This window comes from Malaclemys terrapin, chromosome 3 (assembly GCF_027887155.1).
Source record: "Malaclemys terrapin pileata isolate rMalTer1 chromosome 3, rMalTer1.hap1, whole genome shotgun sequence".
NCBI classification, from domain to species: Eukaryota; Metazoa; Chordata; order Testudines; family Emydidae; genus Malaclemys; species Malaclemys terrapin.
The window spans coordinates 78,133,771-78,161,560 of record NC_071507.1 but is presented as its reverse complement, the minus strand read 5'-3'; the positions used below and the strand labels follow the sequence as shown (position 1 = coordinate 78,161,560).

The window sequence follows — 27,790 nt, the reverse complement described above, 5'->3', positions numbered from 1 at the left end:
TGTAACTGAAAGGAGGTAGTTAATTAGGACACAAAGATTCTAGGAGAAGCTAGGTACAGGCGAGTCTCATCTTAGGCGGGGGTTCCGTTCCGCGGTTAGCGCATAAAGCGAAAACCGCATATAGTGAAAATTACATTGAGTTCAGTGGCGGGTGGAATCGCCCGTACTACAGGTACAGTATTAAAATTTATTTTTCTCTTTTTGTATTGTTTTTGCCGACTGCGTAAAGCTGAAATCGCTCATGTTAAATGTGTGTAAGATGCGACAGACCTGTACTTAAGAGGAAAGAAAAAAGTGGATGTATCAGATGTTGCTTTGCTCAAAGAAGCCTCAGACTGGGAGATGCAAGAGGGTGAGAGAAGAAAGCTGTCACTGAGAGATTTTCTGTATAGACTGTAACTAAACCTATAGTACTTCCCCAGTTTATCAAGTATCAGGTTAGTTTGTAACTGTTTATATTACTGTAATGCCTAGACTAGATAAACTAGCAGTTTTTGTTATATATACTGTTTCTCTTGATTTAGACGATCCATCTAAATCCTATCATCTTAATCCTCTTTTTAATTATACAGTTTGGATCTCAGACTGTTTGGGAATTCCATACAGCCTATCCCAAAGAGGAAAAAGCTTTCAATATCTAAAGAGAGGGAGGATGTTGGGGAGGGGAGACTTGCCCTTTTTGAGGTTCTGTCAAAATGGCACAGAATTCTTTTCCATTAAAGAGCTGTGTGAAGGGCTGTGGTCTAGAAAAGACACTGGGATATATTTGAGGGCAAAGGACAGGAACTTAGTTGAAAGGAGTAAAAGTGACACAACCAGTAGTTTTTATACAATTTATTTATTTTAAAATGTGGTCAAATAGTCACCCTTTCATTGTTCAGCACAGGCAACATTTGAATAGCATGTATTTCAGGCTTTAGTTTTGCATTAAGAAATGTAGCATTTGAATTAAACAGCATGTTAGGTTGCCATAATTTTCAGAAAGCAAATACTTTAAACTGCTTCTGAACACTTGTCCATAGGGCTGCTGATCACTTCCCAGTACTGGAGAAGGGAACAGGATACCGAAGAAGGGAAGGAGAGAGATTTTTTTCCTCAAGCATCCAATCTGATAAATGTATGCTACTCTTACAAAAGAGAGAACTCATTCCATAGCTGTTTTGTTACAGCTGAAATCTTTGACTTTTTGGTGTGCGGGGGAGGGGGAGAAAAGGAGGAAGTATGCACAAGCTTTTACTTGGGCCAGTGGGCAATAGTTTTATTTAGTGACTGCGCTGTCTTGGGGGGCTCCAATCCTTCAGTTTTGAGTAGTCCTGATTAGTCGCTTTTGATTTTTCTGATTTAAAATTTGGATATACTATCTGTAGAGGACAAGTGTACGAATTACTTATGGTCTGCATTGGTGCTTTTTTTGTCTAATTATGACAGATTTATTGTTGGCGGTGTAAACTTTTTAAAATGTGTCTTTGGAGTTTGCTCTGAAATGGTTTATGCTTAAATTATAGACATGAGAGAGTACTAATGTAAATATGATTATTTTCAACAAAAATATATAACTTGTTATGCACTTCTAAATGTTGAGTCAATAGGTGATAAATTGAAACTGTTTCACCCTGCTTTAATACCTGCTGTAAATAAACTTCTTGGTTTATGAAAATATATTTTCTAAATAGGGATTAGAAAAACAATTCACTCAGGATTGACTGAGCAGGCTAACGAGGTGGTAAAGGCCAGTTCTGGATGAAGCTAATGAGGGTCAGAAATCTGTAGAAGTCACAAAAGGATAGTCTAACACAGATTGCTAGGTTACCAGTCTAGAAGAATTAGCTCCGGGCCTGGGTTTATTAGTTATGTTGAACATTTTGCTTCCCAGCTGATTAATGTGTATATATACAATAATGTAGTTCTTCCTGACTACCAGCAGGAAACAGAAGTTTGAAGTGCTACAAGCCCTTTTGTCACTTTTGTAGAATGAAACTTGGCCATATTCCAATTATTAACTTGTGCAAGATTCACTGTTTTTAGTTTCGGTCACACTGACTGACAAGGAATTTCAGGAATTCTACTGAACTCATTTGAAATGTAAATGAAAACAATAGGTCTTTCATTCAAATCTAAAGGCATAACACTCATAATTATTTTAACGTTCTCTTTATACTAATTATTGAGATCTTAGCCTATACATTTATGTTAGCCTTAGTATCTCCTTTAGAGTATAGGTGAGAAACTTATTGGACGTGACCTATTTGCTTCAGTATTTTACCTCTAAGTTTTAAGATAGAATTCTGAAATATCAGTAACAACTTTTTATTTTACTGCCTCAAACTAAAACAGTGATCAGTTAATACAAATGCAAGGTCACCAGTTCAGATTCTTGCTGAAACAAATTTCTCATAAAGCAAGATAATTCTTCATTTACAGTTTACTTGGTTACCTTGTTATTTCGTGCTTTGCAGCTTATATTGCTAAAAAACACTTGTGTGCTAATTATTCTTATCTGTAACTTTAACCTTTGATCTGGTATGCTATAAATGCTAAAATAACAGTTGCTGTTGTGGGCAGGGATTGTGGGAACTGGACAATGAATAAAAATTTTGTGATGAGCAAGCTCAGAAGAGGATATGATTCATTGTAGTAGTAATCTGGATCTCCCATTGTGAGTTAGAACACATGATCAATCACACTTCTCTCTGCCTCTTTTTAATAAAGGAAGCTATATTCCAAATCTATGTTAATACAACACTCTAGCTAAGATTTTAAATACAAGTCAAGAAATGCTAAGTGAAACATGCACAGTATGCTGTAGATTAACCTGGAAATTCATAGGTGCATGGTGCGAGGTTACAGTGGCTATCGGAATCAAAACTCAAAATTACTCACTTCTGGCCACTTAAAATATTAACTACAACATTGCATTAATAAAACATTTGTATTTAAAATGTTAAAATGTAAACCTGTATTTTGCTACATGAGAACATTCTCAAATTCAAACTTTGTTTTTCTGCAGTTTTGTTACTTCAGAAGATAGAACATGATGACATTTGTAATAAAACTTTGAAGATTACAGACTTTGGCCTGGCTAGGGAATGGCATAGAACAACCAAAATGAGTGCAGCAGGTACCTATGCATGGATGGCACCTGAAGTTATCAAGTCTTCCGTGTTTTCTAAAGGAAGTGATATCTGGAGGTGAGTGCTTTGTCCCACTTGAGACTGCTTGATAGCTAAGTTCCTCATCCTGAGAATCTTGAAAGAAAAATGGATATTTGAGGAAATTCTGTCTGTTTTAATGGTTTACTGATGATGTTGGTCTGAGAGTGTGGAAGAAATTTACCACTTGCCAAGTAAAATTCTAATATTTCAAAATATACACTGATTTGTCTACCTATGAATGCCCATATCTTAATACCCACAGTAGGTGTCCCACAGATTGACATTCTGTCCCAAGAGAAGATTGACTGACTGAATCATTCTTACAATCAGGGAGATAAGTGGTCTTTTAAAAGAAAACAACATTTCAATAGGAGCAGCCCTTCAGTTTGTTTTCTGTTGAAAATCCTAGATGTTTTACTTGGGAGACAAAGAGCTCTTATTCTTGTTACATTAATGGATGCACTGTCTGTTAATAGAGTGTTTATTTTTTACTCTCCAAAAAGCCTCATAATGAATATAACAAATGAGACTAATTCATGATTATTTTATGTATAGTAAACAGGATGGATAAAAAAATCAGTGACTTCTAAAAAATGGATTTTTTTATTTAAATTATTTAAATATAGGTTATTTTTTTAAATAACCTGATTTAAAATTAAATTTGAATTGACAACCTGTCTTTAAGTACTAAGCTTACTACAATCTATTAATCATTAAAATAAAACACAAAAATAATGTTAAGCAATATGTTTGCTGTCAGAGTTTCTGCTGAACTGGTGGAAGTCACTGGCTAAGTACCTGGAATCATAGTTTGTTGCCATGCTAAACCAGATTTTAACAGCAGTATCCTCTTCTGCAGGTACAGAAGAATATATTCTTCATTTCTGTTTATTGAACTACTTCAATAAATAATTCTTTCAAAGTTCAGAAAGCAATTGGGAGTTAAAAAAGCAAGAAAGCTTGTTTTTCCTCTTCCAAGTTAGGAATGAAAATTAGGTCTGAGGATGAGGTGTACTAGTTCTGAAATCTTGAAGGATATAGTGACCAGAAACAATCCAGTTCAATTCACTAACTACAGATAATATTTCCTTTGTTTAATAAGCCAGTTAATTTTAAAGTGCAAAATGTTTAAACTTTTTTGATTTTTTTTCTTATGTTTCCAGCACATTTAATGTGGTTTTTATTTATTTTTTTAAATACATTTTTGGTGCATTTTTAATTGAGTTTGAATATCCATCCAAGTAGAGCCTGAGACAAATCACAAGTAAAAAAAATCCTTTAGTAAATAAGAAATGGATCATAAAAATGTAAAAATTAAAAATCTGACTAAATGTAAGTTAAGCTATATATTTGCTTAAGTAAATGTGTACTGAATGTATTTCCATTAATCAGGATGGCGTTGGAGGTGCAGTCAGTATAAATTAAAACTGTATTTCTACTTTATCTTCTGCGGTGGGTCTCTTTATTTTAAATTCATGGATACTTCTTATTCAATAAGGACATTCAGGATACTTCATGTAAACCACAGGACTTTGCGTATCAATGAGGTTTTTGAATGAAACAGTTAAGTCTCTTTAGGATCAGAGGATAAAATCATTTTAAATCATTTGTGTAGAAAAGTAAGTTTTATATTGTGAAAAGCAATCATTTTGAAATGGGCTTTCAGAGTTCCTGTGCTCTACCTGCAAAGCTCCTGTTGTCTGTCTGTCTTCCAAATTTGTATTTATTAGGAGAAACCAAAACATATGGTGCTGTGTAAATGGCAATTTGGGGAGGAAGGAGGCTTTAGCTCCATAATCTATTATCTGATACAACAGAAAACATGCACAAGATTATGGGAGTTTAACTAATATAGAGTCCTGGGGTTTTTTTTAAGTGTGTCTCACTGCTGTTCTGCATTATGAAGTAATGCTTTTGGTATGTTCAGGTTAGTTCTGTAGACTTCACCACTTCTTTGTGATGCACCTTTTACCCATCTTAAGTTTGAAACTAATTCCTTAGTATGTTGAGTGTTTTATATGAGTCTCAGGTGGTGTCCATTAGAGAAGAGGCATTATTTTTTGTTTGGGTAGGGTGGAGGATGGATGTAGGTATTTCCCTAACCAGCTGTGTTCCATGCTTAATTACAGGTCCTGTCCAGTCTTGTTGCTGTGATTTTTAGGTATCTGAAAGGGGGTATGCTTTGGTGCAATAATTGTATTCTACTGCAACATTAGTTTACATTTTTGGAATCTACAGTATTTCTCTTCTTCACCTTCTCTTCTGCACGCCTCTCTTGTAAAAATGTAAGTATTTAGTTCAATGATGAGTTTTAACAGGAGAGGTTTTTAATTAGTAAGTCTTATGTTGTGCAGTTTGGTTTAGGCTTTCTTGGTTTCCAAATATTGTCTTTTGTTGCTCTTTACTCTTGCTTTAGATAATAGGAAGATGGATAAAATGGATTGTAAAATATAGTCATATGCTGTGACTGGGCATTGCTTCTTAAAAAAACGTTTTGGTGGCAAGGATTTCCATACAGCATGTTTGATAGAATTCTGTACAGAATATCTAAATTGTGACTGATTTCCCTTTAGAATGTTATCACCTTAAACTACAATATCTTTAGGAATTCTGCCATACATATATGTACCTCAAGTCCAAAAATCCTCAGCAAGACTTTCATAAAAAGTATCAGCAGTAGGCATTGATGAATTTCCTTCTTGTGCCTAGTGTTCCAAAATCTAGCAACACTAGGAAGCTCTGCTGGATGAAATCAAGTGTGTGGTTTTGCTTTAGGAGATGAAGCAGAGAATAAAATACATTTTTAAAGAATATTTATTATTTAAGTTCAAGCAACTACCATTCAGAATGTGTATCAATAGGAAGAAGCTATGCTAGGAATAATAACTGAACTGAGTATGCAATGGCTGCCTTGTGTCTTAATACAGTATCCTGAATTTACAGTGTGAAAATCTTAGGTCACCTGAAGGAAAGTAAGCTAACAATGATCAGATAGAACTGTTAGGCATTACATCTCTGAACTGTATCCTCTTATCTTCTTGGCCGAAAGGACATGTAATGGGAGATGGTTCCTGAGTGTTTTCTTTAACTGTCCCTTGTAAGTGCCGAGACTCTAGATGCTTAGGCTGAATGTATTTGTGTTTTACCCTGCACAAGGAGCTACTTATGTAGGCAAGAGAGGAGAAATCTTATCACTGTCTGTAAGAACAATTTATAGAACAGTGCCTCTAAGAAACCCAAGCCTGGCTTTACTATGTGTGTATGAGGTTTCTTGTTTGTTTGGGGTTTTTTTACTTGCTCCTGGTACAGTACTTGGGCTAAACATCCAACCCTTTTTCCTTTTTTTTTATTTTTTTTTAAGGATGGGGGCATTCTAATCTTGGTAGTATTTTGGTTTGCTGAAGTTCTACATCTGTTTTGGCAAGATGGAAAACTAAGTAGTATTTAGGGGCTTTGAATTCTGAAGATAATTGAACCTGATCAGTACAATGAAGAACTTATTTAGGAATGGTTTCTTGTCTTTTTAGCCAAGTTCATCACTGTTCTCCTGAATTTTGGTTAAAGTTCTCAGAAGAAATAATTATATTTTTGATATAGCCTGAGTGGGAAATTAATTGAAATAATGTTTAAAAAAACAGTCTATGACCTTGCCAGAAGAACATGAGACTTCTCTGTTTGCCTAGAGTTGGACTTAAAAGCAAGAGATTCAGTGGTTCAGTAGAGTTCCTATTTGTGTTCCAAGTTCAGCACTCATGAGGGAATTCTGTACACAATATTTTAAAACTCTGTAAATTTTATTTTTCAATAAATAAATGGGGAGGCTCCAGAATGGCAATGGGGAGCGCAGGCCACTGGCTGCATGGGGGTAGGAGATCACCCTGCAACACCCTCCATCTCCCTGCCCCCGGACATGAATTCGGCAGTGAGGTTGCACCCAATCCTGACACAACGCAAGGTCCAGGCCTGCTCTAGAGGTCAGTGTCCCAAGGACTTGGGGAGGAGGGGTTGTAAGGTGATCTCCCACCTCCATGCAGCAAGTGGCCTGTGCTCCCCACTGCCATGCTGGAGCTTCCACATTTTTTTAATTGAATAATAAAATGTGCAGATTTTAAAATATTGTGCACAGAATTTTTTTATTTTACTGGTGCAGAATTCCCTCAGGAGTAGCAGGTGAAGCAACTCACCAGGGTTAGCAGCCCTGCACCAGGCACACCACCTGTGGGCAGGCAGGCTCGGGATCCAAGTGTGGAGGGGCTTAGTGTGTGTGTGATCCAGGTATGGGATGAGAGGGTTCCATGTGGGGCATTCTGGGTGCAGGTGGCTCAGTGTGGGGGATCTGGATGCACAGGGGCTCATTGAGATGGTTCTGGGTGCAGGGGTAATGAGACACTGTAGGGGAGTGCAGGTGGTGGAGGCTCAGCGGGGGGGTGTTGGGTGTTAGCAGATGGGGCTCCCGGGCGGGGAGGGGGGAGAGTCTGGGTGCTGGGGGAGTGGGGCTTGGTGGGATGGGGGCCTGGGTGCAACTGGTTGGGGCTCAGTGGGGTGCGGGTCCAGGTGCATACGGGGTGGGGCTCATCAGGGTGAAGGTGTGAGTGCAGGGTGCTCTGGGGGGATGGTCTAGGAGTGGGGGTTCAGATGCAGGAGGGTGGGGCTTGGCAGGGGGTGGTCTGGGTATGGGGTGGGGCTCAGTGGTGGGGAGGCCTGCATATGGGAGGGTCCAGATGACCGGGGATTGGGCAGATGCCAGAGGAGCTCCCCTGCACAGTGACCCCTTCCTCCTCAGTTGAGGAGCGATGGGGGTAAGAAACTGGGGGTGGAGGTGTGGAGTCGGGGGAGGTTTCTGGCGGTGAGTCTGACCCACACCTGGCCCACTTTGTGCGGAGGAAGTGCACGCCCAGCCAGGACTAGCAGTTGAGCCTGGTGCAGGGTAGGGGCCACCGGCAGTGAGAGGGGGCTGGGGAGGGCTGGTATTGGGGGTGAAGCTCAGCAAGGTGTCTGGGTATGGGGGGTCCGATTGGGCGGACAGGGGGTGGGTCTGAGCTACCCTAATTCTTGTAGTCTGCCCTGAGTTGGCATTCTCAGCGTGGCCCATCCAGGCCCATGGTGTCACATACTATATATGGAGTTTGAATAAGGAGGTAGGTTTTGACTAGCAGTATGTGGCAACATATCTCTCAGTCACTCCAGCTGACACATCCCCACAACTGTCAGACTCCTCTGAAGGAGCAGAGACATGCCATTCGCCTAGGGTTGCCAGGTGCTGGGTTTTGGACCAGAACGCCCAGTCAAAAAGTCAACACAGGGTCCAGTCAACACAGGTGACCAGACAGCTAAAAGTCTGATTGGCCACAGCAGCCATCATGTACCTCTGGCTTGTAGGCGCAGGTGTGACCAGGGGGCTCCGCGTGCTTCACCTAGCACTGGCTTCACAGCTCTCATTGTCCAGAAACTGCCAATTGGGGGTGGTGCCTGTGGACAGGGGCAGTGCGCAGAGCCCCCTGTGCCAAGGGGCAACAGGGACATGCTGGCTGCTTCCAGGAGCTGCCTTAGGTAAGCGCGGCCCAGAGACTGCACCCCAAATCCCCTCCCTCACCCAACCGCCCACCCCCAGCTCTGAGCCCCCTCCCAAATGGCTACATTTATCAAAAATTGTGTTAGATATAGAAAACATTTGTTGTGATTAGTGATGTCCTTTTCTCATTACACAACAAAAATAACAAGACACTATCTGGACACAGTTGACTGCCACAAAATCATGTTTGTTAACTATATGCAAACATTAAAGGTCTTAGTTTAATTAATATTGCTGTTTGGAGTGGTTTCTTAAACCATAAAAAACATTGAGCACCAATACAGTGCTCACAAACTACTTAAATGACTGCTACCCTATTCCTATATACAGGTCTGCCTCATCTTACGCTGGGGTTACGTTCCACGGTCAGCACGTAAAGCGAAAACCGCATATAGTCAAAATTACATTGGGTGTAATGGTGAGCGGAATCGCCCGCATTACAGGAACAGTATTTAAATTGTTGTTTTTCTCTTTTTTGTTTTGTTTTGTTTTTGCCGACCGTGTGAAGCTGAATTCGCGCATGTTAAATGCGCGTAAGATGTGACAGACCTGTATTACAATTAGTTGAACCAGTTAGTGTCTTTATTGTTGCTGCGAGATTCATACAGCAGGAATGTGACTTGGACACTTCAGTGGAATTTGGAGAACTCTATTTGCGGCTAGAATATCTCCACCTCCTTTCCTTTTTCATCCCAAAATTACATCCTAGAAATGCCATTCATGAATTTGGCCAAGTTTGTGGAAACATGTAAAGTGGCATCTAATGTTGTATGTTATCCCAATATGGTTCCCGGCGTTGTATGTTATCTCAGCAACTTTGCACCTATAATGACAACACTTTTGCTATAATTAAATCTACTATTTATGTAAATAATGTTGATGATTCTGTTGAACTAAGCAATATTTGAAACTTTATTTTAAATATTAATGCTTTATTCCAGTTACATAGAAAAGAGCTACAGAGAAGGTAGATGCAGGATTTTTCTAGGATAGGGACATATCATTTTTGTCTGACTAGTCAGTGAATGGAATCTGAAAGAGGCAGGTCACCACGTTGAGATCCTTCCACCAAAATGCATCTTGGTTTCTTTCAACTTATTTGCTATCATGCACAGAAATTTTTGGAAATAGCCAAGCGTCACATTTTTTAATCCTTTTGTGATCAGACTTAACTGCAAGTGTAGTGAATAATGGTTCACCATTAATGAAATGACATGTACTTGACTGAATTTGTTTGCTTTGGCTTTGAAACTGTAAAATCAGTAAAGAAGTCACTATTTATAAGAATAAAAAATTGTGCAATTGTTGATGTTGGTGCTGATCACTGGTGACATCTTTATTTAAGCATTCACAAGGATTTGTATAAGACTTTGTTTTGCACAGAAGGGAAGTTTCTTCATGAATTTCCTCATAGTATTGCTGCATAATTTGGTGCTGTGTCTCTGCATAAAGAAGTTTTTATGGTCTGTAATCCTGACGCAACCAACCACTGCACCAAACCCCCCCATGGAGGGGGAAACTTGATAAAGGTGTGTGTGGAGAAAGGCCAAGAACATGGTTTCATAGATTCAAAGATTTACAGGCCGAAGGGGACCATTAGACATCTAGTCTGACCTCCTGTATATCACCATACAATGCCATCCAGTGACCCCTGTATTGAGCTCAGTAACAACTTCTGTTTAACTAAAATATATCTTCTAGAATAGCATCCACTCTTGATTTGAAGACAGTAAGAGATGAAGAATCCATCGCTTCCTTTGGTAGTTTGTTCTGGCAGTAAACACGCTCGCTGTTTAAATAAATAAAATAAAAATAATTTCTCACTTGATTTTGTCGGTCTTCAGCTTCCAGATGTTTGTTCTTGTTCGTTCTTTCCCCACTAAATTAGAGAGCCCTTGAGTAGTACCCAGTGTTTTGTCCAACTGAAGGTATTTATACATCGTAATCAAGTCACATCTGTTTTCTTTGATGAAATAATAGATTGACCTCTTTAATTCTCTCACCATAAGACATTTTCTCCAGCCCTTCAACCATTTTTGTGGCTCTTTTCTGTGCCCGCTCCAATTTTTCAACTTCCTTTTTAAAATGTGGACACCAGAACTGGATACAGTATTCTAGTATTGGTCTCACCAGTGTCATAAGCAGAGGTAAAATCCCTCCCTACACCTTCTCATAAATCACGTTTGTACATCCAAGGATCACAATAGCCCTTTTTGCCATAGCATCACAGTTGGAGCTCATGTTCTTTTTTTTGTCGCCTTCACTAATGACTTGGATAATGGAGTAGAGAGTATGCTTATAAAATTTACAGATTGGCACCAAGCTGGGAGGGGTTGCAAGCAGTTTGGAGGACAAGATTAGAATTCAAAATGATCTTGACAAATTAGAGATTTTGTGTAAAATCAACAAGATGAAATTTAATAAAGACAAGTCCAAAGTACTACATTTAGGAAGGAAAAATCAAATGCAGAAATACAAAATGGGGAATAACTGGCTATGCAGTGGTACTCAAGAAAAAGATCTCAAGTTTATTGTGGATCACAGTTTGAATGTATGTCAACAATGTGATGCAGTGGCCAAAAAAGCTAACCGTTCTGGGGTATTACGAGGCGTATATAAGACATGGGAGGTAAAAGTCTCGTTCTGCTCAGCACTGGTACCCCAGCTGGAGTACTTTGTCCTGTTCTGGGCACCACACATTGGGAAAGACGTGGACAAATTAGAGAGTGTCCAGAAGAGAAAACAAAATAAAAGGTTTAGAATAGCTGACCTATGAAGAAAGGTTTAAAAAAACAACTTGGCATGTTTAGTCTTGAAAAAAGAGGACTGAGGGGGGACTTGATACGTCTTCAAATATATGTTAAGCGCAGTAATAAAGAGGACTGTGATTAATTGTGCTCCAAGTCCACTGAAGGTAAAACAAGAAGTAATGGGCTTAATCTGCAGTAAGGGAGATTTCAATTAGATATTAGAAAGTTTTCCTTTAACTATATGGATAGTTAAGTTCCAAGGGAGGCAGTGAAATCTGCATTGTTTGAGGTTTTTAAGAATAAGTTGGACAAACACTTGTGAGGGATAATCTAGGGGTATACTTGGTTCTGCCTCAGCATGCGGGGATATTCTGGATAACTTCTTGAAGTTTCTTCAGCCCTACATTTCTCTGACACCTAAATACTTTTCAGAGTCACTGCTTTCCAGGACACAGTCCTCCATTTGGTAGGTATCACCTCCATTCATTGTTCCTAGAGATATTAAAACATTTTGCTTGAATCCAGATCTCTCTGGAGGACTGCTCTGTCCTCATAATTATTTACCACTCCACCAATCTTTCGTCATCCAAAATTTTATCAGTAATGATTTTATATTTACTTCCCATTCATTGGTGAAAATATTCAATAGTGTTGGGCTACTGTTGCTCCCTGCAGAAGCCCATTAGAAACGCCCATATTCAGTGATGACTCCCTATCGACAGCTTCTGGTTGAGACTTCCCCATTAGCTATTTCTTAATCCATATAACGTGCTTTATTGATATTTTTTTTAAAGCACTATACAGTATCACACTCTCATGCAGTACTAAATCAAAGTATATTTACTCTACAGATGTTCTTATACCGTGCTCATCATCAGGTATCTGAGCACCTTCTAGTAGTTCATCAAGCAATATGACTACACATCTATCATATGGTGTTTGTCCTTTCATCCTCTTCCCAGGAAAAGAAGCACGTGCAATTGAGTTTCTTATTTTTGCAGGGATTTAGGTTTGGTTTTTAATTATTTAACTATACAAGTTGCTATATATGTGCTAAGGAAGGCAAGGTCAAAGAAATTAGTCTTGCACTTGGAGCAGAAGGTGGCAAGGTTTATGATGCATTTTAGTTCCTGGGAGAGTTCATGCCACAGTCTGGGACTGGCACACAAAGTTCCTTCTACTGCACAAACAAACTTTACCCTTATTATGGAGAGTTTCACTGTTCCTGAGGAGCAGAATTGTTGACTATGGTCTTTATTCTGGAATTTAGGAAATCTTTTAGATATCCTGGGACCAGTCCATTGAGCACCTTGAAGATAGGGACTGAGACCTTGAACTCGATTCTGAATTCTATGGGAAACCAGCATAGAGTGTGGAGGACAGATGTGGTGTATTATCGGATGAATGTGTTGCTGAGGAGAGGTTGTGCAGTGTTCTGTACTAGTTGGAGTTTCCTAAATGCTGAAGGCTTTGTGGCCAGGAAACTGCACTGCTATAGTCCAGCCTGAGAGGTGCTTCTACATAAATAGGTACCTCTATATAAATCCATGATAGGTCCACATCTTGAATACTGCATGCAGATCTGCATGTATCTCAAAAAAGAAGGAATTAGAAAGTACAGAAAAGGGTAACAGAAATGATTAGGGGTATGAAACAGCTTCCATATGAGCAGAGAGTAATAAGACAGGGACTTTTCAACTTGGAAAAGAGATGACTAAGGGGGGATATGATAGAGGTCTATAAAATCATGACTCATGTTGAGAAAGGAAGTGTTGTTTATTCCGTCTCATAACACAAAAAATTAGGGGTCACCAAATGAAATTAATAGGCCACAGGTTTAAAACAAACAAAGGGAAGTATTTCTTCACACAATGCACAGTCAATCTGTGGAACTCTTTGCCAGAGAATGTTGTAAACGCCAGAACTATAACAGGGTTCAAAAAATAACTAGATACATTCATGGAGGCGGATAGGTCCATCAATGGCTATTAGCCAGGATGGGCCGGGAAGGTGTCCCTAGCCTCTATTTGCCAGAAGCTGGGAATGGGTGACGGGATGGATCACTTGATGATTATCTGTTCTGTTCATTCCCTCTGAAGCACCTGGCATTGGCCACTGTTAGAAGACAGTACACTGGGCTAGATGGACCTTCTTATGTATATAGCCAGACCTAAAATTGGGCTCAGGCCGCTAGTTCTGTACCCCATAAAATTGGTCCAGTTTGCCACTCCTGTTCACCTGGTAGTTGTCTTGTATACTAAGCCTTACTGCTCATCTCCCTCCCTCGCGAACAGAAGGAATAGCTACACAGAAACTTCAAATGCTGGTTCTGTTCAAAGTCTCAAGTGTCCCAGCAACAAGGCCCTTACTGAAACACAGAGACCTGTCTCACCTGGTCAAGTCAGGGGTCCGCAGCCGAGTCACACAACACTCACAGAGAATGAACAAATCCACAGCTTCACCCTCTGAAATTCCCATTAGCTGCTGTTGTTGCCCTGCTAAAGGGTATATGTGGGTTGGGGGGAGGAGTGGTGACATGGGCCACAATTTTTCACAAAGAAAAAGTTTCAATTCAGGGAGTTCCATGCCTCAGCTACATTAGAACAGTTTAACAGTGGTGGGGAAATGTCACTTGAGGTGAGAGATAGTGGTGTTCTAGCCATGTTGGTCCCAGGGTATTAAAGAGACAAGGTGGGTAAGATAATGTCTTTTAGTAGACCAACTTCTGTTGGCAAGAGAGACAAGCTTTTGAACTTACATAGAGCTCTTCCAGACTCAAGGAAGAGCTCTGTGTAGCTCAAAAGCTTGTCTCTCTTGCTAATAGAAGTTAGTCTACTAAAAGACATTAGCTCACCCACCTTGAGGTGAGACTTTTTTTTTTTTTTTTTTTTTTTTATCATATTGCCCTACAAACCCTGGCTCCTTATATAAATTCCATATTCAAAACGTAGGTGGGGAGACGAAGCTTTGGGTCAGAGATGACATATCCCAGCTCCTTGTAGAACAGTCTGACAGTTGCCAAGATGTGTCCCTTGAGTTGACCCAGAACCTGTTTTGTCACACACGGCCAGTCAAAACTCCGTTCCTTATCCATATTCCATATATAATATGGAAGAGAGGTGGAGGTCTGGAATTCATCAGCATGTTGCGCAGGAACAAAGATTTGGGTTGGCAAGTGTCATGTCCCAGCTCCTTCAGAACAATCTGATGTTTGTGAGGACATGTCTCTTGGGGATGATCTGAGACACATTTCTCATACAGCTAGTCAAATCACAATTCCTTATTCGAGGGGGGGGGGAATTGAGGTGTGTGATATGTTGCACAAGAATGAAGCTTCAGGTCAGGGTAGCATACCCCAGCTACTTCAGAACAGTCTGACAGTCACAGGGGTGTATCACTTGGGGTGACCTTGTATATTGTCATGTACCAGCCATTCAAAACCCAACTCCTTATTTGATTTATTTAATAATTAGTAATTTAAACTTTTATTGCATTCAGTCACATGAATTTGATGAAATTTCTAAAAATTTAATCCTACATTGATGTATTTTTAAATAATTTTGGCCTTTGAATAAGGAACTGGGAACTACAAATAAGGAACCAACTTGAGCCTCATTACCTTATCCTCTCCTAAGTAAAGCCACCCCAAAAAATGTTGTGGAACGAACATGACATTTACGGTTGTCATATTGTTCACTCTGCTTGTTTGTGATAGCTCTTGCCCCAACTTGTGTCTGTCTTGTCTGTTTAGATTGTAAGCTCTTCAGGGCAGCGACCATTTACTTCTCTGTACAGTGCCTAATGCAATGGGACTCTACTCTGGTAGTGCCTATGGGCCAGTCAGTATTAAACATGCTTAATACAAGATAGATTTACTGGAGGTCAGAGAAGTAAAGAGAGTGAAATCATTTTAATTTTAGGGTGGAGTTTGTATCAGAATTTCTTTTGGCTAATCTAATTAGCAGTGACAGGTATATTGGTACCTGACACACAATCAAGAGAGCGAACTTTTCCCTAAAATTTAGGAAATGTTTCCTCCCTTACTTTTGACAGTAGGCAATATTTTCCCTTGCCCAGCCTGGTAAAAATGAAATTGTCAAGGCTCAATCCTGTTGTACATGTTATGAAAGGGGAAAATGTTAGGGCTCATTCTGCAGTATGACGTAGGGATGCAGAAACTTCAGTTCTCAAATGAAGCTGCTTTTAATTCAAAAAAACAAAATGGTGTGTCCATTGGGATAAATTGTCCAGGGATCAGTTTGAAAAACTTCATTGTTTTGAAATAGAACTTTTTAGTTTTCATCTGTTCTTTGTGCTTAATCTCATCCTTTTCCATCAAGGTTTACATGGTGGTGGCATCTGATTTAAAAAATTGACTGGAACCAAAGTCTTTTTTTAATAGGAGTTTTGTTTGTTTTGTTGTTGTTTTTCTGGCAGCAAAGTGACAGTGATTTAGGTAGGATATGGTTACAATAGCCAATCTATTTGACTAGCATATCCAGTTTCTCTAATTGCTATCAGAGAGAAGATAACAGGTGAGGGGGAATAGTCCCCTGAAGATTTTGACAAATCTCTCTCTGGGACTACATACTTGACAGAGTACTAACTTGTTTGTCCCTGAGTAAACCATGTGTCAGTATTCAGAAGATAAACTTAACTATTTAAAAATTTGCTTTATAGTTACGGAGTGTTGCTGTGGGAACTGCTTACAGGAGAAGTTCCTTACCGTGGCATTGATGGTCTTGCTGTGGCTTACGGAGTAGCTGTCAATAAGCTTACCTTGCCCATTCCATCCACCTGTCCTGAACCATTTGCTAAACTAATGAAAGGTACCTGTGCTGCTTCTCTCTACTTATCCTGGAAGTAAATGTGTTTTAATATCTATGCTTTTCTTATGATTTATAATAATTACACAACTCAAACACTTCATTTGGTACTGTGCTAACTCTGTATAAAGTAGTGGTTTTCCCTTTCTTGGCAATCCAGTACTAAGACATTTTAACCCATTTCAGAGTAAGCCATGCAATACTACAATATACCATATTGTTTTTAAAGATGCATTGCCTTAAGCAGTGGTTGAATTATTTCTCTGTATTCTTTGTATTCTTGTGGTTTGTTTTCTTTTCTTTTATACTTCGCTATAATGTCCACCAAATATAGAATGCACAAGAAGTAAAATACAAAATCAAGATGACTGAATTCTTGCGGGAAGGGGATATCGCTAGCTGTTACCTCGTAGTCTTTTTGATTTCCAAAGATTCTGTTGGGTTTCTCCCTCCTTCTCCAGAGAGAGATGAGGGACCCTGACAACTGTGCATTAATGCTACAGTGTCCAAATGGAGTTCTTTGAGTTTTTTGTTTGATTCAATAAGCTTAACTACTTCGGTGCTGGCAGTTCTGCTGCTTCACATCCTGAAAATAGAGGTTATGCTGGAAAAAACTGACTTCTCATAACCTTTTAAAAACCTTGATGTACTATAGGTAAGCATGCCCTATACCAGCAATAATAAAACTAGGCAATTCTCAGGGAGGGGAGTAAGCATTAGAACTTTGAAGTATAAATAACAAATATTTTGAAATTCATGCACTGTGTAAGTAATTCCCCTAAGATTCTATCAATAGTGGAACTGATGGGATTTTGATGAATTTTAGAATGCTGGGAGCAGGATCCTCATATCCGACCGTCGTTTGCCTTAATTCTTGAACAGCTTACTGCCATTGAGGGGGCAGTTATGACTGAGATGCCTCAAGAATCTTTCCACTCCATGCAAGATGACTGGAAATTGGAAATTCAGCAGATATTCAGTGAACTACGGACCAAGGAAAAAGTGAGTGAATTTTTCCATCTGCAAATGCAGTAATTTTAACAAGAAAATAGGGCAATTGAGGAGCTACTATTTTTTAAAGCAGTAGGTGGGTTTGGAATTCCTGGTAGTATTCCAAAATATTAGAAGTGTGAATTTATTGTAGGGACAGGCTTAAGTTTGTTTTCATACGTAAACTCAAAATTAATTTTGAGTTTTAATTGTCCTTGGTGGAAGGTGTGGCCTTCTTAAATTTCATACATTTTTCTCACGCATATTTGAAATTATAATTACTGAAATATGTAAATCTTCTGGAAGAGTTAACAGTTCTTCAAACCTATCACCCAATTCATCTCAAGTTTCAAATACTCCTACTTTCCTTAATTTCAAAAATAAAGTAACTGCATAAGAATGTAATTCTGGAGAGGGAATAACACTGGCATAATTATGTATTGATGAATGTTCTTTTCTTTTGAAGTCTGCATGCAGCATGGTCAAAGAGAGATCTCTGAAAATTTAAGCATGACTTGACTTCTTGCTGGTGTTAGTCCATAGTGATTTTATCCCATACAGCAGGACTGTGATGGGCCTTTAGAGAGGTACAAGCCCTCTACTCCCCGCCAAAACCAAATCAAACAAAAATACTCCAGTTTATATGCAGTTATTTTTCTGTACTTTTGAAAGACAGACCCAGACATGTGAAAATGATAATGATTATGCTTTCATTGGTACTAAAAAGTAGATCAGTTTCTGGAACGCACAGGCCCTGAAGGAGTAAGGTTTTTTTAAAGAATACATTTAAATGTTAAATTAAAAAAAAATCAAATGTTCAAAAACAATTGTGGTCTGTCTGGAAGGGAAATCTGTAAGGCATGCAAAGAGTGTAGTGGCTGGTACCCGTAAGGGAACATGGTGCCTTCCAGCACTTCGGAACAACAATAAGAGGGATGGGAAAGTAGTTAAGGATTAAAATCCTGATTGGGGGTTGCAAGTTTATTAAAAAAAAAAAAAAAAAGTCTTAGTCCTGGCTGGATGATATTCTTCGTTACAGAACTACTACATGGTACAACAAAACATGGCAATGTTTGTAGTCTAACACAGGGGTTCTCAACCTTTTTCTTTCTGAGGTTCTCCTTCCACCCCCCACATGCTATTAAAACTCCACAGCCCACCTGTGCCACAACTACTGTTTTTCTGCATACCTAGTAGATTAAAAGCCAGGCCCAGTGTTAGGGGTAGCAAGCAGGGCAATTGCCTGGAGCCCCAAGTCACAGGGGGCCCCATGAACCTAAGTTGCTCAGGCTCCAGCTTCAGCCCCGCGAGGAGGGGCTCGGGATCAGCTTTCTGCCCTGGGCCCCAGCAACTCTAATAGCCTTGGGCTCTGGTTTATTTTCTTAGACCCCTGGCTGAGAACCACTGCTCTGTAATATTAGGGATGTTCCAGTTCAGGCCATAGGACTTTCCTGAATCTGTGCTAGTGATGATGCTTTCGGAATATGGTTGTCCAAGAACTGCTCAGCCTCTGAGCAGTATCTTTAATTGTTCTTCCAGTCCAACAGTCTTTTCATGTAGCACAGCCATCAACTTGTACCTCATACACAGGAAGTCCCTTCTGGTTTCAGGCAGGAAAGGAAACCTGGCACATTCATTGCAGGTTGCAACCACTGAGCCCGTCACAGTATCGAGTGTAAAACTGCATCTATAAAGACAGCCTCTCATACACCCTTCAGAACTGCCCAGTTTGCCTACTCAGGAGTTCACCTAACAACTGGCTTATATACTCACACTTACTACTCAGCTTCACCCCTTCACTAACAGGAAGACATTATCTACTAAAAGACTTCAAACACTGGGGCTGATCAGAGGCCGGTGGGTCCTAGCCACCTATCGCACTCTGAGACACAAAGAAAACAGTCCTATTTCAATTGACCTGCTCAGGAGTCCATAGCCCAGCTAAACAACTTTCATGGAAAGCAGACAGACAAAGTAAACACACTACTCACCAAGTCCCTTTACCTCCAAGCACAGGGTCCGCAAGTATGCCCTCTGAAACTCCCGTTTGCTGCTTCTGTTTCAATTTTTTTTTTTTTTTTTTTAAGTGTGGGTGCCAGGACTGGGCCATATTCCATTAATGGCCCCAGTGATGGCCTCAGTTATGCTGTATACAATGGCAATAACACCTTCCTACTTCTATGGTTTGTTCCCTTGTACATCCAAGGATCACAATTTTTTCTTTTAACTACCACGTCACACTGAGAGCTAATGTTCAGAGAATTAGCCCCCATGACCCCCAAGTTCTTTTCTAAGTCACCACTTCCCAAAATATCAGCCCCCCTACACCCCCATTCTCTGTGTGACCTCTATTCTTGGTCCCTAGATGTGTGTGACTTTGCATTTAGCTGTGTTAAAGTGAACACAGCTTACCAAGAGATCTGGGGTTCTCAGGACAACATTTTTGGTGGCCTCAGACTGCGACCACCAACTCCTGCTGGTGGCAGCTCTGACAATTTTTCCTAAAATACTTAATTAACTTTAGGAAAAACAAATAAATATGTATGTATGCACATCCAGATCATTGCAATTTATTTATTGCTAGCTAGTAAGTCTGTTATGAAAAGTGATATTAACAAACATACAAGTATCGCTTTTCACAGCGAAATGCCCCCACTGGATGACAGTTCCCCCTTTAAAATAATTTTATGTGATCCAGTTATTAGCCAGCTTTTAACCCATTTAATTTGTGCTTTGTTGACCTTGCATAGTGTTAATAGACAAAGCAGACAAAAATGAGGGGGAGAAGTTCCATCATTTTACAGATGGAAAAAGGAGGCAAAGGGGCTAAGGCCATGTCTACACTAGTGAGCTTACAGCGGCACAGATGTACTCATGCAGCTGCACCACTGTACTATTGCTTGTGTAGCCGCTCACCTGTCTACATAATAAAACCACCATGAGCAGCGGTAGCTATATTGGCAGGAGAAGATCTCCCACTGACATAGCACTGTCCACATCGGCACTTCTGTTGGTGTAACTTTTATGTCCCTTGGGTGTATTTTTTCACACCTGTGAGCAACAGAAGTTATACCAACAAAAGTGGTAGTGTGGACAAGCCATTAGTGCTGTATGCAAGGTTATGCAGGAAGTCTTTTAGCAGAGCCAGAAACTGAATCCCGATCTCCTAAATCCCTGTCATATGCCTTAACCAGAAGACCATCCTCCTCCTCATAATTCATAAATTGTAGGTGCTGGGGTCTTCCGTTGCATGGCTGAACCACATGTAGCACATACAAAAAAACCAAAAACCAAAGTACTTGAAAGTTAGGAGATGCCAATTTTATGGTTTCTCATGCATTCTTAATTCTGCCCCCTTGTCCATCCATTCTGTGCACTGAATGAGGCAGGGGTCTTGAGGAATGAAGTGTATGTAATAATGCACCTGCATAAAGGGGCCAAATTGAGGTTGGACAGGCAACTGTAAATCTACCTTTCAAGTTCTTGACTTTACAACTTGTTTTAACTTAGTTTTTTTTAAAATGTAACTTCCTAGAATTTGATTTTACCATTTTTCTTTAAAAGAAATCTGTGTTTCTGTAACAACCCCCACATGCATCACCAGTAAGGTTTGAACCCTGAACCTTCAGCACTGCAGTGCAGACTTTTCCACTTGTGCTACAGACTAAATATAGAGCAGAAGGAGAAGACTGTTAACTCAGAGGGTGAAAGAACCCAGCCCAGGCATCCCTGGGAGTTGTGGGAGCTCTGGCCCAATGTAGTGCCCCTGGAATGGCAGTAGAGGGGATGCAAGTATCTGGGTCTGGAATTGGGGTTATTGTGGGCTGATGCCAGCTCTCCTTCCCACTCTACCCACAGGAGGGACAGGCATTTACGATGCCAAGTGCTTCCATAGAGGGGCATGGGTCACTGAGGCCATGTGCCTGGTTGGGGGGTGGGAGAAGGAGCTCTGCCTAGTTTTCTTCTCCCCTTCCTGCCTCGCCACCTCCACTCCAGCAGCCTGCAGGTATTACCAATGCAGTATGTGCTGCTGTTTTGGTGTCATCAGTCAAGGCTTAGGGCTTGTCTACATAAGCAAATTGCACCAATCTAACCGAAGGTGGGAATTTGAACAAATTTTGTTAAACTGGTGCAAACCCCTGTGTGGATGTTCTGTTTAGGTTCAGGAGTGGCTTATTTCAGTTTAACTTAAGATAATTAGGAACAAGATGATCTTAAATTGAAATAAGAGTGCTCCCGCAGGGGTTTGCACTGGTTTAACGAAATGGATTCAAAAACTAACTCAGTGCAAATTTCTTATGTGGCCAAGGCTGTTGAATGTTAATGTTTCGTTAATTTTGGCATGCTGCCAATGTTTTTGCTGAGAAATGGAAGTGGGAGAAAGGAAGTGATTGGCTTCTAACCGTTTACATCCCAGAAAAAGCTCAAGGGAATTTCACAGGACAAAAAAAAAGCCCTTCCCTAGCCAAAGGGGATTCCTTAAGGGCCTGCTGCAAACAATGTAATCAGTTTGTTTTATTTATTATGTATGTTGTGGTAGCACCTAGTTGTGAACTGAGAACAGGGTGCTAGGCACTATACCAGAGGTGGGCAAACTATGGCCCACGGGACCCTCCTGCCCGGCCCCTGAGCTCCTGGCCCCTCCCCTGCTGTTCCCCCCTCCCCTGCAGCCTCAGCTCACTGCGCTGTGGCACAATGCTCTGGGTGGCGGGGCTCTTGCAGAGCTGCGGCCTGACCTGGTGCTCTGTGCTGCATGGTGGTATGGCTGGCTCCAGCCAGGGCAGCGTGGCTGCCTGTCCTGGTGATCTGGGTGACATGGCTGTAGCACCGCCAGCCACCGGCGCTCCAGGCAGCGCAGTAAGGGGGCAGGGAGCAGGGGTGTTGGATAGAGGGCAGGGGAGTTCGGGGTGGTAGTCAGGGCCGGGGGGTATGGATAGGGGTTGGGGCAGTCAGAGGGCAGGGAACGGGGGGTTGAATGGGGGTAGGGGTCCCCAGGGAGCAGTCAGGAAGGAGAGGGGGAGTTGGATGGGGCGGCAGGGGGCAGTCAGGGAGAAGGGGGGGTTGAATGGGGACAGGGGTCCTGGGAGGCAGTCAGGAATGAGAGGAGGGGTTGGATGGGGCAGTCGGGGTGGGAGGTCCAGGGGCAGTCAGGGGACAGGGAGGGGCGGATGGGGCAGGGGTCCCGGGGGGGCCGTCAGGGGGAGAGAAGCAGGGGGGGTCGGATAGTGGGTGGGGACCGGGCCATACCTGGCTGTTTGCGGAGGCACAGCCTCCCATAACCGGCTCTCCATACAATTTCAGAAACCCGATGTAGCCCACAGGCCAAAAACTTTGCCTGCCCCTGCACCATACAATCACAGAATAAGAGACACTCACTTCCCCAAAGAGCTTACAATCTAGGGCACGTCTTCGCTGGCAACGTTAAAGCACTGCAACGGCAGCGCTTTAACGTGGCTTGTGTAGTCGCGACGTAGCGCTGAGAGAGAGCTCTCCCAGTGCTCTAAAAAAACACCTCCACAAGGGGAATAGCTACCAGCGCTGGTGCACTGTCTACACTGGCATTTTACAACACTGAAACTTGCATCGCTCAGGGGGGTGTTTTTTCACACCCCCGAGCGAGAAAGTTGCAGCACTGTGAAGTGCCAGTGTAGACAAGCCCTAAATGGAAGATATATTCTGGTCCAAGCATTTTTTTCATGATCACCAACAGCATGATTGTAAATGCTGGGGTTCCAGTGTATGGTGGTATTGCTGATAGTGCTAATGCTACCCCAGCTTAAATAAACTGTGATTGCAAATAGATGCCTGAAATAAATTTCTGTATACACTGCTACCTCAATGTAATGCGACCCGATATAACACGAATTCAGATATAACGCGGTAAAGCAGTGCTCCGGGGGGGTGGGGAGGGCTGCGCGCTCCGGAGGATCAAAGCAAGTTTGATATAAAGCGGTTTCACCTATAATGCGGTAAGAATTTTTGGCTCCCGAGGACCGCGTTATATCGAGATAGAGGTGTACTTGCTTGCCTACAGAAAGAGCTATCTTCTGAAGACCTGAATAGCTGTGAATATAATGCATATTTGTATTATGTGTACACAGTGTATCAAGAAAATTCATTAAGGATATATAATTTAGTGCTATGTTTTAAATAGACTAATAGCAGAAAGAATTGTATTGTGATTTACCTATATCTATGTAAATCTCATTCTCAGGAGCTGCGATCACGGGAAGAAGAGCTGACAAGGGCTGCTCTTCAGCAGAAATCTCAGGAAGAATTACTAAAGCGACGTGAGCAGCAATTAGCGGAACGCGAGATTGATGTACTGGAGCGTGAGCTGAATATTTTGATATTCCAGTTAAATCAAGAGAAGCCCAATGTGAAGAAGAGGAAGGGAAAGTTTAAAAGGAGCCGGTTAAAACTTAAAGATGGACATAGAATTAGTTTGCCTTCAGGTTTGAAATTTTTCTCCTCCTGTACAAAATCTTCCTTTCACAATTAAATATTCAGGTTAAAGTTCCCTGTCTGAAACATTTAGATATTGTATGTTACCCTGAAGATGCCTAATTCCAACAGCATGGTCTCTGATCTTTTAGGCAAAAAGCGTATGCAATGGCTATTGATAGATTTTTTTTTTTTTTTTCTTCTTTTAAATGGCCTTTAAGGGATAAAATCAGAACTCTCAAGTGTACCAGAGTTTGCAAAATGTTTCTCATTTCAGTTGAATAAAGTTTAGGGAGAGACTCTTACCCTCCAAAAACATCTTGTGTCCTAGAGGAAGCTGCACTGAATTGGAGCCAGCGGATCATGAGATCTGGCCTAACCTCCAGTAACTAGTGTTTATATTTCTGTGCACTTCTGTCCCTTTGCTGCCACCAACGCCTACCTCCATCCTACGTAGCAGTCAAGTTTTAGGACCACACACCCTGGATTTTACAGATGAGTTAAAAGAAGGTCCCCCATACCAGGCTGGGAGTAGAGCCCATGTCTCATTCACTCTGCCAAATTGTCTCTCAGAATGAATGGGCCAGTTGTACTTGCTTTAGCTATCCAGTTTCTAACAGTTAGACAACACTCTCCTCCCAGAGCCAGGAATAGAACCCAGGAGTCTGCTTTGTCTAGCATACAGTTGTTGTGTAACCTATTAACAAAGCGTCATGTCCCCCTCATGGCTGGTCCATGTAAATAACAGAGGTCTGTGGTGGGGATGAGAAGGGCCACAATTCAAACCCCACAAATGACCCATGTAGGAGGGCTTCATGTTTTCCACTTGATAGATTCTTCCCCACCAATTTAAAAAACAAAACACGTTATTTAATTCAGTGAGGAAACATCCTTTAAAGCAAGTTTCGTAGCTAAAAGATATGGTGCACACATAGGCCAAGTTTGCAGTTGAGAGGTGTGGATAAAACTTTTTTTTTTACCCTATTCAATTAATTATTTGAATGTTGACCATTGCTATGCTCACAAATTTTGGCATCTTTCCCAAATTGTGAGAAACAAATTTGAATCAGTCCCCCTTCCAGAAAGGTCAGTTGGCATAAACTTATTTCAGTATTTAAAGGTATTGGAACTATGCAGTTGATGTAAGGTTTTGTAGAAGGCAAAAGAAAAAGGGACAACTAGGTTGAATGCAGTATTGTAGATAACTAATTTTCTTAACCTGCTGCCTTGTTGACCACACTTACCTTAGAGTGTTTGGCTTATAAGCACAGTGAGCAGAAAAGACAGAGCAGAGTTGGTGTGGTGGTGTGTGCATGTGCTGTGTGTAAAAATGTGGTAATAGCTAAAGATGATGTCACTTCAGGGTCTGTTTTCAGGCTTCCTGGGCATGTAGCAAAAGGTGACTATCATGGCATCTAAACCCCCAGTGGATATATCATCTTGCTGGCTTATCAAGTTATTGTTTCTACAGGAGTCAATGGCAAAATATCTATTCACTAATGACAGGTTTCAGAGTAGCAGCCGTGTTAGTCTGTATCCGTAAAAAGAAGAACAGGAGTACTTGTGGCACCTTAGAGACTAACAAATTTATTAGAGCATAAGCTTTCGTGGACTACAGCGAAGAAGTGGAGAGTAGTCCACGAAAGCTTATGCTCTAATAAATTTGTTAGTCTCTAAGGTGCCACAAGTACTCCTGTTCTTCTTTATTCACTAATGGTGTCACTAGATGGCACTGTAGACTTCACAGGACTGTGGAAAGACATTGTTCATGATAGTAGAATCCTGCCATTGATTGCTGCATTTTTTCATGTGTGTGAATTAAGTATTTGTAAGGGTGCCAGATGGACAGTCCCAGAGACTGGAGTCCTAAGACTGTTCCCATAATAGATACAGCACATCCAGCACCAATACAGCCTTCACCACAATGCCCTGCCAATATGTCTCAACTGTGACCTATAAAGAGCATTCTGAAACCAAACAAAATAGCTGTTTAGCTTTTTGAATCTACTAAGCACCAGCAAGGTTGCAGATTGGCTTGTAATGTTGACATTTCTTCAGCTCCCATTGAACCACCAAACTAATTTCACGACTGCCAAAAGCCCATTAAATGGTTAGAGTGAAGCTGTAAAATTCTACTGACATGACTCGAAGTTCAAACCAATAATTGTACCAGTAGGCTTAGAATTTTTTTATGTTACAATAGAAATCTTATCTAATGAAATTCACTTACATAAATATAAACTTCATTATGGTTAATACTGAAAAAATACAACAATGTAATCTTTCTTTATTTAGACAGTGAAATTTACCTAGTGTTGCTTTCTTCACAACAGATTTCCAGCACAAAATAACAGTGCAAGCTTCCCCTAATTTGGATAAACGAAGAAGCTTAAACAGTAACAGCTCTAGTCCACCAAATAGCCCCACAATAATTCCTCGTCTTCGAGCTATACAGCGTAAGTTTTCATCACCATTTCAATTTATTCTGTTAACCATTATGAACCCACTCATTTTATATGGGTACACTGCAACACAGTGGAAGGAATACGTTACATGTGGATGTAAAGAAAATGAATGTGATTGGGCCCCGAGATGTTCTGTGAACAATAAGCTGCATGAATTGGTAAAGAGAAAATCTTGCTAGAATGACTGTTTTTAGTGAAGTATCGGGGTAGCCGTGTTAGTCTGTATCTACAAAAATAACAAAGAGTCTGGTGGCACCTTAAAGACTAACAGATTTATTTGGGCATAAGCTTTCGTGGGTAAAAACCCACAAAAACTTATGCCCAAATAAATCTGTTAGTCTTTAAAGTGCCACCAGACTCCTTGTTGTTTTTAGTGAGTATTTCAAAATTAGTAGCTGAAGGGAATTCAGCAAATTGTAACTTATCTGGATTTTAGTAAAATGTTGAATTGTTTCAGGACATTGTACTTGAAAAAAATATAATCTGGTTTGGATGAAGTACTGAAGGATCATAAACAAAGGGCTAATGATAAATGGCAAAGTATCATGTGAAAGGAGCCTGCTGCCAAATAGAATGATAGGAAATCAGCTGTCCTTGGACCAGAGCTGCCAACCAAGCACAGGAGCATAATGTCCAAAGACACCGGGAATAATGCAGCCATAATATGTCCAGAAGGACAAAAACACCAATTGGCGGGGAGCAGGGAAGAAGGGGAACCAAGCACATGGGAAGCAGGGGAGGGAGGAAGAGAACAGATGGGGGAGGAGATAAGTGCCTTTTTCTTTTTTGAAAATCACCCACTTATTAAATACCTAAATGCTGTTTTTTGTAAGCAACTCCTGGGGTTCCTGTAGGAAAGTTGTCTGTATAAATGGCAGTATGAGATAGAAATTATGAATGGGAGGGGAACTGGTCCATGAGACACTCAAGATGTTATGCTCACTATCTATTTTTGAGAACACAATATCTAGAGATAGAAAAGATCTTTTAATATATATAAAAGTCATGGCTTGATTTTAATATTGTCTGGCCTTGCGTACAAAGCAGGCTGACCAACTGCCCATGGCCATAATGGAACACCACATGGGATGAACAGTAAAGCAAAATCTGTTTGTTTAATCAGGGTCATTTCCCAAGAGATAAACATGTCATGTAGCATCCATCCCAACAAATCAGCAATGAACCCAGGGCCAATTTTTAGTCCCGAAGTAGTCTAGAATCTAGGTCATCTTTTGCTTCTGAATGGTACAGTCTTCTCTCTTAACCCCCACGAGATCCTCTGAGGAGAAAGATCCCAGTCTTTTCTCTGGTGCTTAATCAGAAGTATATGGGTCGCTTTCCTGACTGTTCCCTTTGGGGGATCAGGTCTTCTCTGGTTGCCTTTGGATCTTGGGACCTAGCTGCCTGGGCTCCCTCTAATCTTGGGTAGAAATAGGCTCTTTCCCGCTGGGTGAGCATCACCGTCTTAAGCCTGCCCTCATCATTATCTCTTCTTCACAGGGGCGGCTCCAGGCACCAGCGCTCCAAGCACGTGCCTGGGGTGGGAAGCCGCGGGGGGGCGCCCTGCCGGTCCCTGCGAGGGTGGCAGTCA

At 41.0% G+C, this 27,790-nt stretch overlaps 1 protein-coding gene across 3 annotated transcripts in view; it reads left to right on the top strand.

Moving 5' to 3' along the window:
* MAP3K21 (mitogen-activated protein kinase kinase kinase 21) overlaps positions 1 to 27,790 on the top strand; it is a 55,472-nt gene that overhangs the window by 15,123 nt on the left and 12,559 nt on the right. For all 3 annotated transcript variants that reach the window (XM_054022733.1, XM_054022734.1, XM_054022735.1), the window contains exons 2-6: positions 3,008 to 3,188; positions 16,155 to 16,303; positions 17,127 to 17,302; positions 23,505 to 23,745; positions 26,068 to 26,190. In XM_054022733.1, coding sequence (XP_053878708.1) covers positions 3,008 to 3,188; positions 16,155 to 16,303; positions 17,127 to 17,302; positions 23,505 to 23,745; positions 26,068 to 26,190 — 870 coding nt within the window. The remainder of the gene's footprint in view (positions 1 to 3,007; positions 3,189 to 16,154; positions 16,304 to 17,126; positions 17,303 to 23,504; positions 23,746 to 26,067; positions 26,191 to 27,790) is intronic.